Source organism: Melospiza georgiana, chromosome 2, assembly GCF_028018845.1.
Source record: "Melospiza georgiana isolate bMelGeo1 chromosome 2, bMelGeo1.pri, whole genome shotgun sequence".
Classification (NCBI taxonomy): Eukaryota; Metazoa; Chordata; class Aves; order Passeriformes; family Passerellidae; genus Melospiza; species Melospiza georgiana.
This window is the reverse complement of record NC_080431.1, coordinates 111,228,124-111,245,835: the sequence shown is the minus strand read 5'-3', so window position 1 is coordinate 111,245,835 and position 17,712 is coordinate 111,228,124. Positions and strand designations below refer to the sequence as shown.

General features: G+C 35.2%; 1 protein-coding gene across 1 annotated transcript in view; it reads left to right on the top strand.

The window, feature by feature from the left end:
- CFAP47 (cilia and flagella associated protein 47) overlaps positions 1–17,712 on the top strand; it is a 259,943-nt gene that overhangs the window by 124,665 nt on the left and 117,566 nt on the right. The window contains exons 49-50 of the mRNA XM_058045574.1: positions 4,978–5,089; positions 14,177–14,305. Of these exons, the coding sequence (XP_057901557.1) occupies positions 4,978–5,089; positions 14,177–14,305 (241 nt within the window). The remainder of the gene's footprint in view (positions 1–4,977; positions 5,090–14,176; positions 14,306–17,712) is intronic.

Below are 17,712 nucleotides of genomic sequence, written 5' to 3'. Positions count from 1 at the left end.
AATAAACCTTTAATGAGGGGCTTCCCTGTTCAGCCTAACTCTTGTTTGGTGATGTATCTGAGATTTTCTGAGAATAAATTCTGTGCTGAGTGCAGTAACCTGGTTATTCAAGGTCATGTTTATGTTCTTTAACAACGAGTGGATCTGTGTCTTCCATAATGCTTCAATTTTTATCTGTCCTTTCAATTTCTTTGGCTTCTCCTGTATCTCCCAGAGTTTCTGTAACAGGGGTACTTTTCACTAAAGAAAAGGCAATCTTAACAATAATGAATGGTTCAAAAGCCTACAGAATTTTCAGAATAACTTTAGTTGTTTCCACGTTTTTTTTTGATAACTTGTGAAATTTTTAGATCAATTAAGGGCATTGTGAGGTCTTAGGTCAAATTTGTTTCTTGAAATGTGTTAGTGGTTTTGACAGGTGGCCTGGTTTAGGAACAAATCTGGATTATGTAGCATTTTTCATTATGTAGAACTGCAGATTGCTGCTCAACAGGCAGGAATTATTTGGGGAATATCCTCAGTGCAATGCAAAGCTGTTTCAATTCAGTGTGATAACATGCTGGTGGCAAAGTAAGAGTGATTGCAAGAATTAAATGAGTTCCTAGTGATTCAGAAATTTGGAAAGTTTGCACTGAAAGGTGGATGAGGGAAAGCAATGGGGGATTGTTTTGGAAAACTGCCATTCTTGAGAGTTTTGTGAAGAGTCTTGTTGTCACATTGATCAGAGACTCCTACAGATTGGCTTCTGGCCTAGGGTCGAAGAGCATAAACTTTTTGCTAAGTAGAGCCTCTCAATATTGTTGAACAGACCTGAGAAACAATTTTCAAATGGAAGCCTTGAATATATTACTGTCTAACTTTGTTACACTAAGACACAATGGAGTTTAAATATATTTAATTATGTTTGTACATCCATTCATCACTTTGCCCTTAAGTTTTTGGAGTTATGCTTCTTTGGTTATTCAGCTCTGGAAAAAGTTACTGTAATTATGAAGTTTGGTTTTCCATTTCTGTTTATGTTAAATAGCTATATTACAGTTCTGCAGAATAATTTTTCAAACAGTGGCTGATAAATTAGTTTTAAATTCCAGCATTTTATGCATTTATACTTTCTTGTTGTGTGTAAATAATGACTTGATATATAAGAAAATGGAGAATGCTGTAATTTAAAAACCAAATCCTTGGGTATGAATTGATTTGAGCAAATGTTGTACAGGGTCACAATGATAATTTTAATAATAATTTACATTTTGGCTCTACTGAGTTAGTCTGCAATTCTAGTTTTCTGAGTAATAGTGATCTAACATATTTTAAGAAACTATTTATTATTTATAATTGATTTTTATTTATTATTTATGCAATTATTTATGCCTGATAAATTTTGTGTGTTCCTCAGTGTTTATGTGCAGATCTGCCTGTTTCTCTCAGTATAAATACTGTGAGTAAGTACATATCTCTGCAGCCCCACCCTTGGTGTGGGTTCTGGTTAATCTGCCTGTAATTGTTCATCGTTCTCTGGTTGCACATCAGGGCAGAAGCTGACAAACTGCCTCTCCCACTAATTGGAAGAACTAATTCCATATGTTGACTAATTTTAAATAGCTTGTACATCAATATTATTTTCGTTGTTGACAAAAGCACCCCAATTTATGCCCCATTTTCTTCTTTCAAAATGTATTTGCCTAACAGCAGTGATCCATAGAAGACTTTGTTAGGCATATTAAGGTACCTTCAGGAACATAGTGTTGTAGATTATTACAGGACATAAGGTTATTCAATGATACATCTGTGACTAAAATTGTGTCCTGTTCTTACATATAATCCTCATAAAATGCATTTTAATAAGAAATAGCTCTCTCTCTCTCTCTGATATTCAGAACAAAGTTAAATTAAAGCTTATTCTCTATAAATTCTTCTGTTGCTTCACTCAAAACTTTCCTCTAAACTTAGAAAATCTCTGCATCTACTTATTGTTGTAGAAATCTGCTATTTCTGGACTTTCCCCTGTGTGTACTTTTAAATTATCCAGCTTTTTCACTTTCTGAGTATTCCTGGATCCATTGTTGTTTTGTAATAAACCAGCAGTTAGCAGAGACTCGTTATGCAACATTATGCCCTATTAGAATCCCAAATGTCTGTGAACAAATGAGAATGAGTCTCAGTATGAATTCTGATATTAGGATAAATTGCCTGTGTGCATGGGCAGGCTTGGGCATGCACTTTCAGTATCCATTTGTCATTTGAAGTTGATAATTTTAATTGGTGTCAGTAACAGAGCTGATAATCAATGGCCATTGGAGCAAGACAAAGCTCTGTTCATGGAACACATGAGAGGTACCTGGTGAGTGAGGTATGGTTTGTGACAACCATAAACCTACTCAGGAGGTTGGAAGTAGGAGACTGAATTGTTGTGACCACTGCTTGGAGATTGGCTGAGGTGTGAGTAACTTAAATAACAGAGGCAAATAGGGTTGGTAAATGAATGGGGGTGATTCCTCAATAAGATGGTGAATATTTGTGTTATAGCTCTGGAGTAGCAAGCAGCTTGAGGAATGTGAGTTTAATGACTGCAGCTGGAAAGGTGACACAGGCTGAGGTCAGCATCAGTTATGTGCAAGTTTTAGTGAGCATCTGATCCCAAAAGGTTTAATCTGATGCAGGACAGGGAAGGAGAATTCTTTCATGTCTCCTGAAACAGGATCTGGATTCAAACACTGAAACAGAGGCCATGTGTGTACTGACATAATTTCATTGCTTATACACAACCTTGTCCTATTTGGTTATACAGTCCCTTCCTTAAGATTAAAAACTTAATTTTAAAATAATTTAGCTTCTGTTAGTTCACTAATTTGAAAAACTGTCCAAAATTTCTCATGAATGACAGAAAATCAAACTTCTGGTCCATTTTTACTCATCAACAATCCAGAGGCATTTCTTTTTTATTATAGTCAGCCATGCCAGTAGTGTTCCTTTTACTTTGAAATCTTTTGTTAGAAATTTATTTGGTATGTCCAGTCTTTGATAAAAACTGAATTACTCTACCCTTCTGCTTTTTATCCAATTTAAATGAATCACATTTATCCTACTTCTGTTTCTGTCTCCATGTTACTTTTTCCTTAAATAGAAATCTCATTTTAACTAATCTTATTTCTATCCCTAGTAATTTGCTGTCATTATTATTATCCTAGTTGTATTTTTAGGTACTTATCCTTCACTCTTGTGTACATTCATTGTAAACTGAAATGGAAAAGTCCATAAATGTAGAAGTGTGACTAATTTATTGTTTATATGTTAAAAATGTATCTTCCCCATCTCTAGTGTGTAACAGCCCCACCTTTCCTATGCTTTGCTCTTGGTGGACAACTTAAAAAAATTTTTTTCCAGTTATTTTTCTCCAAATGCCAATTCAACAAGTCTTTTCATCTGTCTCTGTTTTAGCCTTTTTTTTCCTCTTGCCAGTCTCTTCCTATTCTTTCTGGTTGCTGGACTTCTATTATCCAGTTTGAAATGTAGATTTATTGGGGAAGAGAAAGGCTGTTGCTTTGCAGGCTTTTTTAATCTGTACCTTGGAATAGAAATTCTGGATTTAGAAGAACCAGCACCTCAAAAAAGAATTACAGTAACATAAATACTACAGAGAGGGAATGTGTTGTAGGCAATGATTGTCTGTATCAGAAGAAAAGATTATTTAAGAATATGCTTATTTTCTACAGAAAATAATAAGAAAATATATTTACTTTAAGAATGAATGTGCATCTAATGCTGTTAGTGTTGCAAAAGAAATCTTTGTAGAATGCAGGTATTCAGTTGGATGCTGGCCGGCCAGCTCTGCCCAGGGATGCCTCAGGCCTGAACACCTTTTCCACTGATGCCTTTTCCTGGCTTCCCTAAAAACAGAGGCCAGGCAGGATTAAGAGAATAAAAGCAGATATGTTTAATGAAGGGCCTTCAGGTGCATTAAGAGCAGACAAAGCCTCCCCAAGGGGCTACACCCAAAATGAACCATGGCCATGGGTTTTTCAGACAGATCCAAGTTTGGTCCATTTACACACCAGGGCTTAACCCTCCCATTACAGCTTCGGGTAATCAAGTCATATTCCCCCAGTTTGTCCCCCAACAATTCACTTTTTTTTCCCTACTTTTCAGGGCCTGAGGGAGTAGGGTGTCCTTGAATTTCAGGCCTAGAAGTATTGTTTTTTCTGACCAAAAGTGAAGACAGTTAACTAACACTATATAGAGTTTAAAGTCATATACTAATGCAGTACAGGATTTGAAAAATGTGAAAGCTAAAATCCTGAGGCATCACCATGTGCAGCTGCTCAGAGTATTTCTCTAGCAACTCTGTACAAGAGAGAAGGAAATGAGATGCAATTAAAAAATACTCACCCTATATTCTCCCAATGAGCTTTACAGTTTGCAAAATCAAAATTTCTGCATGTGAAAATTCTATTGGTCTCTCCATTGCCCTGAGAGTTACCATGCATGCCATGTGTATGTGTCATTTACAAAATGTGACATATCATTTAGCACAGTTTAATATCACTTGAGGTTTAGCAAATGATGTTAGAACGACACTTCAGAATTTGCTTTGCTCTGTCTATTTAGATGGATCAGTACTGCTGAATCTCTTTGTTATTTTTCAAACAAAAATGTATGTAAAATATCAAGGGCCTAACTGTGCAAATCTCTGCATATGTAAGCAGTTCCGTGGTCTAAGCAAGGTATTTTTGATCATGGTGAGCAATGACTTCAAAATCTGTGCTTGATATCATCTGTATACATCAGCATTTCTCTTATAGTGTGTATTCTTTCATTTGTATAGTTTAGGACTTATTGATGCCACATTTTCTATTCTGCTCTCCAAAGCAGGTAGAATGGATATTGTCTCTATGGTAGAATGGATATTGTCTCTGTGGTGTTCTTGCAATAGTTACTGGCTTTTGATGAGTTTTCCTCTCTGTGATTTGTCTTCCCCAGGTGTATTCCAATCTCTCAATGCTGAGTGGTGCCCCTGATGTGGCTGTCAACCCAGAGGACACTGCTGCTTACACCTTGAGTATATCTCCCTGCAGGCGAGGAGTCTTTCAAGGTACTATTTAGAGCTTAAATATATAAAATATCCCTGTAAATTACCAGGTTAAATCTCCTTACACCTAATGCTTGCATCTTTTCTGCATAACCTGTCTTCTGGAAGTAAGGTTGTCATTACTGGTGATTCATGTTTTTAAGCTGGCTCACATTTTTATTTTTAAAGGTATTTTACTGCTAAATGTGTAGTCAAGTTCTTCAAAAATGCCAGCATTTGAACAACTTTATGTATTTAATTGGTCTCATGAAAATTGACTAAATAGGAAATAATGGTCTTTGAATTATCACCAGGTTCGTAGATCTAAATTTAATTTTCCGAAACCTGTTTAATCCTTTTAGATATTTTAGCACTACTACAACCAAAGATGTAAAGGCAGAGACCAGAATTTGATTTTTCCCTTAATTAATGTTCAGTCTGTTGACCACAAGGCAAGAGCACATAAATAGAATTCAGTGAACTGGGTTCTTTCTTTGACATATAGTAGAGGCTAGGGAGATCTAAAATTAATTGTTCATAATTTGCATCCATCCATGTTTATAATGCTATTTTTATGATACAATAGCAAAACTCTGGATATTTTTAACCAATGTCAGCATCCCATCATTAATGTTTTTCCTGTTTTTCTTTTTTAATAACAATTCAGATTTCATAATTTTTATATGTTTGGTAATGGTTCTAAAATTCCATGATGCTCATTATTTAGCTCATAATGTGAAAAGCATGGTTTTGAGAATGAAATTGTACAATCAATCTTTGCCTACCCTGTAGGGTAACTACTGTAGTAATTCCTAGCAGAGAAAAGTACAAAGGTGTTTGGGAGGGAATTATGGAAACAGAGATCATCCTAAAGGAACTGAGTAGCACTCAGGGAAAGATTTGAACTTCCCAATAATGGATAAATCTCTCAATAGAAAATGCTTAGTGTGTGTAGTTTCAAATTTGTGGGTTCCTAACTCCATGCACTTGATTCTGCTCCGTTCTTGGACAATTGAGATTAATGACAGCTGTTTTCTTAGCATTAAAAAGCTATTAAATCTTGTCCCTGAGGATGTCAAACTACTTTGCTCCTTTGGCCATTTTGTTTTCAGTACCTGATATGTAAAACCTAACTAATAATGCCATCTCAATTCACAAGTGACTTGTGCAAAGAAATTAATACCTGTAAAAAGGCTTGGTCTAGTGCCATAGGAAGATTTCAGTGCCCTGATCTGTAGCCCTGTAAAAAAATCATGCTTCATGAATAGGAATCAGCTTTCAATGAAATTGTAACCATCAAAAATGTGCACCAGGAAATATTGAGGATGTACTATATTTAGACATGGCTTTTTTTTAAGCATTAAAGATTTAGGGATAGTCTCTTCTTCTGCCTTAGAAAATCCCCAGTTCTTTTATATATAATGAAAGTTTCAGTAGAAGAGGCTCCAAGGGATCTATCAGAGAGCAAATTAATACCGGGTGATAAAAGCCATGCCTTCAAAGGGACATAGATGGCATGTTCAGATCTACATCTCCAATGTTCGCTCCTTCCCTTGACTTCTATCACAATGGTTTCCATTATGTTTTGAAGTATTATATGTTCACTGAGTGAAAAAAGAGAGAACAGTCAGTTTCTCTAACCCAACAAAAAGTTGCTGGTTCAAATGCTTGGAAGCCACATCTGCCCTTCTCAGAAAACTTCATTTATTTTACACTTTAAAATAATTTGACAGAAGGGCAAAGTTATCCTTTGAAAAGGACAGGGCCCAGTTATCTGCAATCCACCCCCTGGCTCAGGGCTTGCTTTAATCACCACCTCAGGAAATCATGTTCATTCTTCCCCTGGAAGAGAGACAGGTTTGGCTCTCTCACAGAAATCCGTGCTCACTCTCTGATCATTCAGCTGCTGTAGCAGGAGAGGGGTGGAGGGAAGAGAGGCCCTGTCACAGGTGTGGAAAGCAGCAGCTGAATTTGCTGTCTGATGTTGGGTTTGATGTAAACCTGACTACCAAGTGTCCTACCTAAGGTAACGTGTTAGGAAGTGCTTTTTTTGTGCTTCAAGGAGAATGGGAGTCTGTCTGCATCACACTGTGCAAGGCTGGGAAGTCATATTTGTTCTCCAGAGCAGAGTTTCCAGGCCCTGAGAAACTTCAATTTCAAAGATTAAAAAAAAAAAAAAAAAAAAAAATTATATATATATGTATATGTGTATATATATATATATATATGTGTGTGTGTGTGTGTGTGTGTATATATATGTATATATATATAAAATATATAAAAGATATGTGAACGCATTTTTGGTTTTTTATTTTTGGTTTTTTGGCTTTCAGGATATTTCAACAGCCAGCCTGAATCTTGAGAGTCACATATGAGATATAGGTGATTCAAGTAGGAATTAGGCGATACTCAGGAATCTTAATCCTTTCCAGGTTCAAGACACTACAAGAAAAGTATAATTTAAACATTTCCCCCTTCCCCCCCCCCCAAAAAAAAAAAAAAGAAAAAGAGTATTCTTTATTCAGTCAGGTGAATTTGTTTAGAAGGAAGAAAATAATCCATGTGGTGAACAGTTGGAATGACAAAATAAAAAGCAGTGCTCCAAAGCTATCTGCAGAGGGAGTCAATTTTATCCTGCAAGGAAAAAAGAACAACTATTTTGATACCTAGCTGGGAACTCTAGATGAATAATTTCATTTTGATACCTAGCTGAGAACTCTAGATGAATAATTTCAAGTCCAGAACTTCCTAACTTGTGATTGTAAAACTTTGTAGTCTTGATGTTCTAATACTGTTTTTTCATATTAAAATAAATTCTAATGAAAGAACTTTTACCATGTAAGTTGTACTGAGCAAATGGTTTGCATTTTTCATTTATTTTTGAAGTCCTTTTATTTCCAAAAATTATATAGCTGCAAAATTATGCAGCTTTAGCTTTCTGTCTTACTGTTTTATGGTTGCTAAGCTAAAAATGGGCCCAGTTATTTTCTAAAACCCATTTGGAAGCATTCCAATAGAGTGCTAATATTACATGGTTCAGCTAGTTTTTAGGTGTGTGACAGCTTTAACACAGAAATAATAGCAAATAAACACCTGAAACAAGATTCTGTCACTACATAAAATTCTTCAGCAGTCTGTTTTCTGAGTAATTGACCAATTTTCTTCAGGTTTGAGAAAGTATCTTCTACAGATTGCTTTATATTTTATCAAATTTTTATTTCTGCTTTCCACAGAATAGACCAGAATTTTTCCAGAACACAGCAAAACTCATAATACTTGAATATGTCTTCTGCAAAAAAACCACAAACCTTTCATAGTCAGTGCCCTTTTATTCATACAACCCCCTAGCATTTGGAAAGGAGCTTTCTAACTTTATGTCTCACCTTCCCCTAATTTTTTAACTGAATCTATGTTTAGTAGGCAGCGCTTTTCAATGCTGCTTAGAAACCTAAATTGAGGAAAAACAGGAAGCATGTTCCATGTCTTTAAATAATATTAATTATTTTTAATAATTAATATAAATTAATATTATTTAATATTATTTCTAGGCTTGTCAGATGCAGCTGTAGGACAGTTTTGAGGTGGTGAAGATGATGCCAATACATTCTGGCCTGTAAATGAGTTGATTGAATTTGTTTATCACTATTATCTCTTTGACACTGGGATTAAGAAAAAAAAAAGTCACTTTTTTTTCTGGAATTCTGCATATTGATCTACTGATCACTATAATTTCAACGGAACCATAAACACCCACGAGGGAGAAAGATGATCTCTGTAGTTTCTTGTAGCCTAAGCTGTATTTCCAGCACCTGCCTGTTTGCTTTGAGCAGTTCCTCTTCACCCACATCACCCTGACAAACTGAGACTAATTCAGTGGGGGCAAAGACAAAGCTTGGAGGCTCTTCTGGTTGCTTGATTATTGAATGGCTCTGCTGGATCACAATATCACAATATCCTTCCTTCCTTCCTCCTTCCTTCCTTCCTTCCTTCCTTCCTTCCTTCCTTCCTTCCTTCCTTCCTTCCTTCCTTCCTTCCTTCCTTCCTTCCTTCCTTCCTTCCTTCCTTCCTTCCTTCCTTCCTTCCTTCCTTCCTTCCTTCCTTCCTTCCTTCCTTCCTTCCTTCCTTCCTTCCTTCCTTCCTTCCTTCCTTCCTTCCTTCCTTCCTTCCTTCCTTCCTTCCTTCCTTCCTTCCTTCCTTCCTTCCTTCCTTCCTTCCTTCCTTCCTTCCTTCCTTCCTTCCTTCCTTCCTTCCTTCCTTCCTTCCTTCCTTTCCTTCCTTTCCTTCCTTTCCTTCCTTTCCTTCCTTTCCTTGAAATTTCCTTTCCTTCCATCGCTTCAGGCTCCTGTGCCCTTCCATATTCTGGATTTATTGTCACATTAAGAAGAGGCAGTGAGCATTATAAACGAAACAATTCACCTCTTTAATAAGTGCTACAAAACCAGATGTGATTGATAGTTGATAGCAGGATTTGCCACCTGCTCATTTCTCCTTGTTATGAGTCTTAAATCTTATTCTCATTTTTTGTTGCAGGGAGAAATTCATTTAATCATAATACACCAACAAGTAGGATTTACAGAAACTCCTTAGGATTTAAATGTTTTATCACAAACATTTCCCTAGGAAAATAAAGATTATAAAGTTTTGTACTAATCTACAGTAAATATCCGTTTTTTTTTTTTTTTTGTTTTTTTTTTTTTTTTTTTTTTTTTTGTTTTTTTTTTGTCAATAGAAAAACTGCAAGAACATAAAATTGGCCAAATAGCTACATAAATTACACTCATCTTGTTAATTTATCTTATCTCTTTTGAGGAACTTTTCTGTGGCAGCAACTGTACATAGATTCCATTGGCCAGAAAAAAACAGGAAAAATAAAAACCCCTCTTCCCACTCCCAAGACCTTATTGAGTTAATGTGTATATTTAAACCACAAGCCAAATGTTTCTATATCTTTTCAGATTTGTGTGATGAATTCTGTGGCCCTGTAGCCTTCTGGGGTGTTTTTCCAGTTAAAATATTGGGATATTGTGGACTTTTATCTCTCTGCAGCAGAAAGTAATCATGCAAACTATGTATCTTTTAAATATTCCATTTAAGTTATACAGAGGAAAGCATTGAGCACTTCTTGCTTTCATAATTGTATGCATGGATACAGGGGGTGTGTAGAATATAGCCAATGAGTCAGCCTAACATGGGGTGTTGTAATTACAATTTTATTGAGAAATAAAATAGCCTGCCTCCTTTTAAAGGGATGCATCTTCTCTGAAGCAATACAAAGCAAGCCTTTGGTATTAATATTTAGACTACAGTTGTATAAAATGTTCCAACATTGGCTAGTAAACCTAGAAAATGTGCAATGATGTTTTGACCAAGAAAGCTTTTAAATCAGTGATGTGTCAGCAAAAATATAACACTCAATTTGTGTAAATTTTAATTATTAATTTTCAGTAGAATTACAGAAATACTTGTATCATTGCTTTTACAATTTTAGGATCATATATGCAAATTTAATACCTTATATATATGCAAAAGGACAGCTAAGGAGTCTTGTTTTCTAAACCAGATGATGATGGCATAATTCTGTGGCCAGTTGAATTGGTGGGAATTGTATCTGGGATGCAGGTGAAATCTGGTTTGGTCTCGAATGTATGCTTTAAAAACTGTCAGCCATGATATTTTGGCAAGTTACACTGTGGTGTAATGTGTGACAGAGAAGTCAGAACTGAGCAATTGGATATAAAAAAACCCCAAAACAAAAAAACCCAGACATTGAGGACTGTTGTGTTTGAAAAGGTTATCATTTATCAGTTGTTTTATAGCATCAATATTGAAAAGTGAGATGCACTGGTAAGTAAAAGTTGTGTAAGATGACTCTGCATTCACAGCCAGAAGACCAGAACTTTGTGTCAAAGCTCTTTAAAAGCGGAGGAGCCAAGCTCAGAAGAACCACATGAAAAATGTAAAATTGCTTTATGTATTTATTTGAAATCTGTCATTTTTAAAGCAGCATTTCTGCACATTTCCAATGTATTATTTATGACTTCATAGAGCACAAAGTACTTTTTATTACTCTTCATTGTAAAAAATTCTTTTTCCCATCCTGCAAAATATCTCTTGACAGGAATATTTTTGTAGCCCATAATTTAAATAAATTAATATATTTATGTATCATCTGCTATCTTAGGATCCAATAAGGGTCAGTGGATTGCACCATTTACTCGCAAACCAGGAGAGCATTCTAATTAGGAATTCTTCCTAGGAAAATGTTCTGCCTTAATTTATAGGCTCAAGTCATGCAGATCGTACTTTTTACTGTCTTCACTGATAAGGATTCTGCATTTTAGATTTGACATGAAATTAATACACTCTTTTCTGTTGTTATTTGCAGTTCTTTCCAGCAATGATTTCTTTTTATTTTCCCCTAATAAAATATTCAAATAGCTTTGAGCTTGTGGTAGATACTTTGGTGCCCGTGAAAATTACAAAATACAATTTATGAATATTTTAAGATTAAGCAGATAAATTGAGTTACAAAATGTATACCATCTGCAGTAAAACTCATTATTTTTTCCAGAAATACTTTGACAGATTTAATTGAGAGCCTTGCAGACATCTGTATTCACCACATTAATTCACCTTTATCGATCAAGATTATAACCTCATTGTTATTAACTCTGTTTGTTTGAGCTCTGGTTTTCATGAAGTAGGAAAATGGAGTGTCAGCACTTATTCTGCAATTCTCCACTGATTTTTTGATCATGCAATTGGTGGATTGTCAGCACAGTGGTTTAGCAATTCAAGTAGTTTTCAGTTACCATAGTTCCTCTCATAGCTCTTGAAATATTCTTCAGCAATTTATTCTTTTGGAACTTTTCAAGCATTCCAATATTTGCTGCAAACAAAAATTAATTATTCAAGTGTTTAAGCAAATTATTTTGATGCTTTTGAGGCCACATTTTGTGCAGAGAACAAAACCCAGTCTTTGTTTTACCGTCTCATTACTTAAATTGCTCCTGTTCTGTCCCTCTTTCTCCCACGCTCAGAAATGGATAATTTGTGATTCTGAAATACAGAAAATTGGTAAAGAAAATCTTCCATGGTCACTGGAAGGAAGAACTATAATTTTAAAATTTTAATAATTTTTCCTTAAGTGCAACAAAATATTCTTTACTGTAAGAATTTGGTAGAATTTATGAATGTATTGATTAGCATTTAGCCAAGAATTTTGATCAACTTCAAAGCTACAATTTTGCATATTTTTACGAATTTTATTCTAATTGTTGATAACTTTTAAGCATATTGATGGCAAGTATTGGTATTTAAAATTAATGAATTCTCTCTTACACTTTGCATATCCCTAATATTGTGATTCAATAGACCAAAATAATACTAGGATTTTATATTGATACATAAAATCAGATTAATTAGTTAGAATTCTGTGGTCATTAGTCATTAATTAGTAATTTATCCTATGGTCCATTATCTATTAGTGCTATTCCATGTGTTCTCTTACCTCAAGATTTATATACCTTGAGCATTTTCTTCAGTCTTCATTATCCTTTCCATAATGGTTTTATTTTTTTTTTGTCCTTCTTGCACATGTTTCTTATTTTTAAGATTAAAAAAATTTAAAAATTACTAATTTCGTGAAATTGCAGTCACTCCTTATCCTCTTTGGAGCCAAGTTCTGACTTAATTACTGTGAGTAATTTTAGTAGTTTTTAAAACTTTTTCATTTTAAATTCTGTAGGTTTGTTTTTTAATTAGTTTAGTTTATTTGCATTTAAGTAGAGTTTTCTTAATGAAAAAAAATTTGGGATTCTAATTTTTTTTTAAGTTTGAAGTTATATATTATATTTTTCCTCTGGATTGAAACTTATTTCCATTTTTTTTATTTTCTTTTTAACTTCACTGTTTTATACCTGTGCTTCTCAGTTGCTGTGTCTCAAAGAAAAAGAGATTCTTTCTTATAATTATTTAATATAATCCTTCTTAGTAGGGATATTTTGTCAGTGTTTTTCATGTCACACCTCTACCCCACTCAAAGCTGCAGAAACAAAGGATTCCATTAGATGTAGGTATTTTCAAATCAAATTGTTCTGGGACTCTCATAAGAATTCCCCATTTCAAATTTTACAAGTTCCATTAATAATAGTTTTCTCAAGTCCTTGGTAAGACACAATGAACAAAATCACCTTTGGATATGTGTCACAAAAATTCTACTAATCACAATGAGAACATTTCTTACTATATGATAGCATAAAATGTCATCTCCTTAGATTTTATATGGAGCAAGAATTAAACCTGCAAAATGTATTTATTTTGGCTTAGATAGTCTCCAAAATATGTTCAAACACTGAAGGAAAATAATTTAGATGCAGGTAGAATGCTATTTGGTATTTCCAAAAGTTTGTGTAGATTTGAAATTCTTAGAGGCAAGAAATGGAAGAAATGAAAAGATGCTAATGGAAGCCAGTATATAAAATCTTCCAGAATAACATTAATGTTATTTAAAGGCGCCCTGTACATACTAGATTTTATGTTATTAAATAGAGATCTGGCAATTTAAAAATCCCGGGTTTATCTGTGTTTGTCTGTGTTTGTCTGTGTTTTATCTTCTTGTCACATTTGATTACAATTTAGCATACAATACAAAAATGTATCACAGGAATAGTTTAACTATTAGAGTTGTTCTCTTATATCACTAGAATGAGACACTGTGATTAAAAAAAAAATAACAGCAGCAATCAAGATTGTGCACAGAAAATTGAGCTGGGAAAAAGATACAATTAGTGATCACCAGATTTTGTAACTTTTATGAAGTCCTTGTTTGTATTGTGTTTCCTACTACTGATCTTTCTCAGGTGCCCATTATGGATCTCTTCAGGCAAGTAGAAGAGCTCTTTGGGGACAAAAATTGGTTAATTTCCTTGCTCTTACTCAAGAGATATTTTTAATATCATAAATTCTAATTGGATGGCTGACACCTGGAATGGAAGCTTTACTTCATTTTGCATTACTTTTGAACAGAGGAAATACTTGTGCATGTCTGGCAGTCTGTTTTTGTGAAGCTAATTCCTGGCTAATACAACACCTGGTATCTATTTGTTTTAGGTGTAATTTCATTTGTTGCTGAAGATGAAGACCAGCAGCAGCCTCAAGGCAGCAGCTCAGCACAGAGGACAGATGGCAAAGGGGCCCTTCAGAAGCTGCCAGCCAGGACTCCTGATGCAGATGACATTGGTATGTTTGTTATTATCCAGGCATTTGTTGTCAATTTTCATAAAATTACATCACAATGTGTTTTAAAATTAAATGAATACTTAGTATGCACAGCCTACAAAAAAGTGTGTGAAATCCTTTTGTGCTTTCTGAAATATTTTAATGAATTGTTAAGCTCAGTTTTTTCTTTTCTCCTCCCCCCCCCCCCCCACTCTTTTCACAACATCAGTGACTGTTGTTTGTTGTTGGAGAGGGACGGAATTTTTTTAATGCTTTCTTTGTAACTCTCCAATAATGCTGTTAGTGCTTATGTCAAAGCAGGCCTTTTCTGAAATTCATATTGCTTCACTTCTTTCCACTGTGGAAAAAACTTTCTTATAACAGTCAGATGTCGCTTTCCATGTTTCTCTTTCCGGCTGTTTTAGGCTGATTCATTTCTGGTTTAGCTCAGGGATGCCACTTGCTCGGTTTCTCGGCTGTTTAGGTGGCCTGGAAAGGCCCAGGGTGGCCTTGGACAGCCCGGCGCTTCAAAGGACGAGGAGAGACTTCTGATCTTGTTTCGGTCTCAGTGTTTATTAATTGTTTATCTAAAAGATTTTCTTTCAGCCCGACAGAGGTCTGCACAGCAAGCCAGCCATGGGCACACTCCGCAGCCCCCGGGGCGGTCACTTATCTTTATACTCGAAGTTACGTGTACAATATTTATAATTTTTCCCCAATACCTTCTACCCTTATTAACCGGTGCACTTCTAGTAAAGACCAATCCCAAAGTGCCACCATCACCACAGAAGATGGAGGCCAAGAAGAAGAAGAAGAAGGACAGGACACGCCCCAATTCCTCCATCTTACTTCTCTAGACCCCCCTGTACAGAAATCTTAAACCCTGTGTTCTACACCTTAATTAACTTATCCCTTCATCATTCACCCCAGTGAAATCCTCCCATCCTCATACAGGTGTCATCTCCCGTGCAGGATCAAAGTCCAGCCACCAGACACTTCTGGCAACATTCCAGGACTCCCGAGCCCCCCAAGGGTGGTCTCGGTCACTCTGCACATCAGTCCTGAGGTGCTGAGATCCCACAGTCAGACATAGATACTCCTTTGGTACAATAAAATTGAAAAGAAAAGATTCCAGAACACACTTTCATATTGTCACCACCTGCTTTATTCTAAGCAGTATCTGCATTACTTTTGAGATTTCAAGTGTTCCAGAAGAACACTTTTGTGGATACACCAAATAGACAAAGCCAGGGTTTTTGTTTGTTTTTAGATTAATTTCTCCACTTTCCTATTTATATTTGCAAGCATAATTTTGCCTATAGAACCATGTTCTTTATGCTTTTAACATATAATTTGGTATATATTTAAATTATCAAGCATTTTTTTAATTGATTACAGAGTATTTCTTGCAAGGAAAGCTATCAAGGAAAGTTTTAAACTAAAAAAGTTGATTTAGTCAATATTGAGTTTTTAGGAAATTAAGAAGGGCTTGCAGATTGGAGATCTCTTTGTCTTTATAACTGTATTTTCTAGATAAATTAAAACTGGAATTTATCAAGCTCTAAAAAGAATTAGAAGCTAATTTTGTCAATAAATTAGAAATAATTTGAGTCAAGTCAATGTGAATATCAGAAAGTCTGTTCTTTTATAGTCTATTAATAATCTGTACAGCAACAAGGAAGTTGGTTGACATTAAAACTCATGCAACACCTCATTGGAACTTTACAGAAGAAGAATTTTAAGAAGGATCAAATTAAGATGATATATGCAGATAACATAGTAGAGACAAGAATTATAAATTTTCCAGATATTAAGTGGAATTAATAATAAAAAACAATATAAAGGGTGATGCCAGGTAAATGGGAGATAATATTCAAATCTCTACTCAAAGTCTGAGAATATTAATGAATTTTGTTAAGCTTTAATTTCCCAAATGAAACATTTTTCTTATGAGATATTTGCAAATTGAGGAATTATCACTCCAAAGCTAGTAACGCTGTAACTTAAAGTAACTAAACATAGAAGGTTAAGCAAGAAAATAGTTTAGGAGAATTGATGTCTCAGTACTGACCCTGTCACTGATATGAATGGAGGGTGTTCTTCTTAGGTAGAAAATCCAATGTAACTTCATGGTTTGCTATTATCATTACTGTAACAGTTTTGCTAAATGTGATTCCCTAGTGGCTGTGTGAGACTGATTGGTCTATTTATGCATTTAAATTTTCAAACATGTTTGACACATTAAAAGACAATAAATAATACCGTAAAATATCAGTCTAATTACTTGCTGAGAGGAGCCAGGTAATCAGCCCTGAATCAGCTCTTTTGCTGCCACTAATTTACATGGAAATAATCATTCCCACACAGAGAATCCTATTGGTCATTGGAGCAGTCTGAACACTTTATTCCTATATGGCTGCCTCAAGTTACTTCGTCTTCTCTTTCAGTTGCCATTTTTTGCTATTTTTGTTCAACTCTAGTGTTTTATCTTTGTCTTACTGTGACCTACATGTTTCTAGTACACTACTGATAAGCTGCAGGACTGCTGGCAATGTTTAGGGCATCATTAGGATTATCCCCCTCTCCTCTTCAGCATCCCTTCCCCTCTGTCCAGCAGCAGGACTCAGCACAGAGCTGGCACTTCAGCCCCAGCTCTCAGTGTCCTGCCAGCAGTGATGTCCCTCAGTGTTTGTTTGTACAAGACTGGGGAATATTTCATGGGCTGTTGTCCTATGGTGGCTGCCCTAAGCGTTGCCTTTATCCAAAGATTTTAGTTCCCACTTTGTTTGTCTTCTGGAATGCATTTAGGTTTTTTTGTCGTTGCCAAGTATTTGAATTTCCTTCTACTTGAAAGGCTAAACATCAGAAAGACACTACTTGTAAATAGGCCATGATGAAAAGGGGTAGTCAAGTCAGACATCCATTTTGGCAAAGCCTGGTTTCATTGTCTTCTTAAAGCTAATTTATGCTCCAACCAGGCTTTCAATGGCAGGCAATTTTTTCTAGCCTAAATTGTCATTGTAGTTCTTATGAAATGTCTCTGAATTGAGTATCTTTCCTGTTGAGTTTAAAAACGGCTTCCAAGTGATTCTTGAGCACCTGATGCCTTTGGAAGGTAAAGGTGATTCTCCTGGACTTCCAGGCTTGAAATCAATCCCTGAGGGCTGAACATCTGTGGGAACACTATGGGGTATTCATATAAGGAAGATGTCTTTATGTAAGGATACTGTTTTTGTTCTACCAACTGTTGAAGTGATTAAGATGTAAACAATACCCAGGATGTCAAAAATATAAAAAAGTTTAGCATTTGTTCATTATAATTCTTTTAAAAGATCATAAGACCTGTGGATGCAATGGTAAATGATAGGATTCATTCAATATTAATGCAGTAAGATGTTTCACATACCTTTAATATATTAAAATATAAT